At 49.3% G+C, this 1,148-nt stretch overlaps 1 protein-coding gene across 1 annotated transcript; it reads left to right on the top strand.

The window, feature by feature from the left end:
* Nucleotides 1-413: 413 nt before the first annotated feature.
* Nucleotides 414-1,144, top strand: LOC107579819 (fascin-like; the record flags this gene model as incomplete). The annotated part of the gene is made up of 1 exon (XM_016265613.1): nucleotides 414-1,144. A coding segment is annotated over exon 1 (711 nt), but the record flags the coding sequence as incomplete, so codon positions are not given.
* Between the last annotated feature and the right edge of the window lie 4 nt (nucleotides 1,145-1,148).

Genomic DNA, 1,148 nt, shown 5'->3' with positions numbered 1-1,148 from the left:
TAGTGATTTTAAAATACATTTTAACCATACTTACTGCTCTGTCATTATTAACTCACCCTGGTGTCTTTCCAAGTCTGTGGAACATAAAAGAAGATATTTTGAAAAATGTCCCTCTTTTTGTCCATACCGTTTAAATGCAATCCATTGTGGTTTGGACAGGTTTGGAACGACTTGAGGGTGAGTACATTTTCAGAATTCTTTCAAGTGCACGTGAGAGTTCGACCTCTCTCAAATGCGCAAGGATGCTCACGTCTATTTTACGCAGTAGATTCAGTGTATTAGGAAAATAAGTAGTTTGATAAACTCTTTCACTAGTGGGAATATTAGTCCAATTCTGTGTTTCCCAACTCATTTTGGGATGTGTGAGTGTGCTGAAGGAAGGCGGGACAGGCGCGTGACATCACTCATCTGTATAAAAGCCACAGCTGTGGCTATGCGCTCGCGCTGTGAGGCTGCAGAGAGAGAGGCGCGCGCACGCTCGCTCCGGCAAACAAAGAGACCCGTCAACATCATCCACAGTGCACCAGAACCCATTCCAGCAAGGCCAAGAGGAAACATGACTGCAAACGGAACCAGCGACATGCTCAAAATCCAATTCGGATTGATCAACTGTGGGAACAAGTACCTCACGGCTGAAACGTTCGGCTTCAAGATCAATGCATCAGCCACCAGCATGAAGAAGAAACAGATTTGGACCTTGGAGCAGAACGGCGATGACTCGAGCACGTTCTACCTGAAGAGCCATCTGGGGAGATACATCGCAGCTGACAAAGACGGCAACGTGACGGGTGACAGCGAGACCCCGAGCGAAGATGGTCGGTTTGTAATCACTGCACATGATGATGGGCGCTGGTCACTGCAGTCTGAGCCTCACAAGCGCTACCTGGGCGGCACCGAGGACAGAATTACCTGCTTCGCCCAGACCATCGCCATCGCAGAGAAATGGAGCGTGCACATTGCCATGCACCCCCAGGTCAACATCTTCAGCGTCACCAGGAAAAGATACGCGCACCTGAGCTCTGAGCAGAACGAGATCGCCATTGATCGAGACGTTCCCTGGGGTGTAGATTCCCTCATCACCTTGGTCTTCCAGCACCAGAGGTATCACATACAGACGTCTGACAACCGGTTCCTGAAGAACGACGGGA

This window comes from Sinocyclocheilus grahami, unplaced genomic scaffold (genome assembly GCF_001515645.1).
Source record: "Sinocyclocheilus grahami isolate Dianchi unplaced genomic scaffold, SAMN03320097.WGS_v1.1 scaffold20459.1, whole genome shotgun sequence".
Lineage (NCBI taxonomy): Eukaryota > Metazoa > Chordata > Actinopteri > Cypriniformes > Cyprinidae > Sinocyclocheilus > Sinocyclocheilus grahami.
The sequence above is the reverse complement of the archived record's forward strand: the minus strand, read 5'-3'. Positions and strand labels throughout refer to the sequence as shown.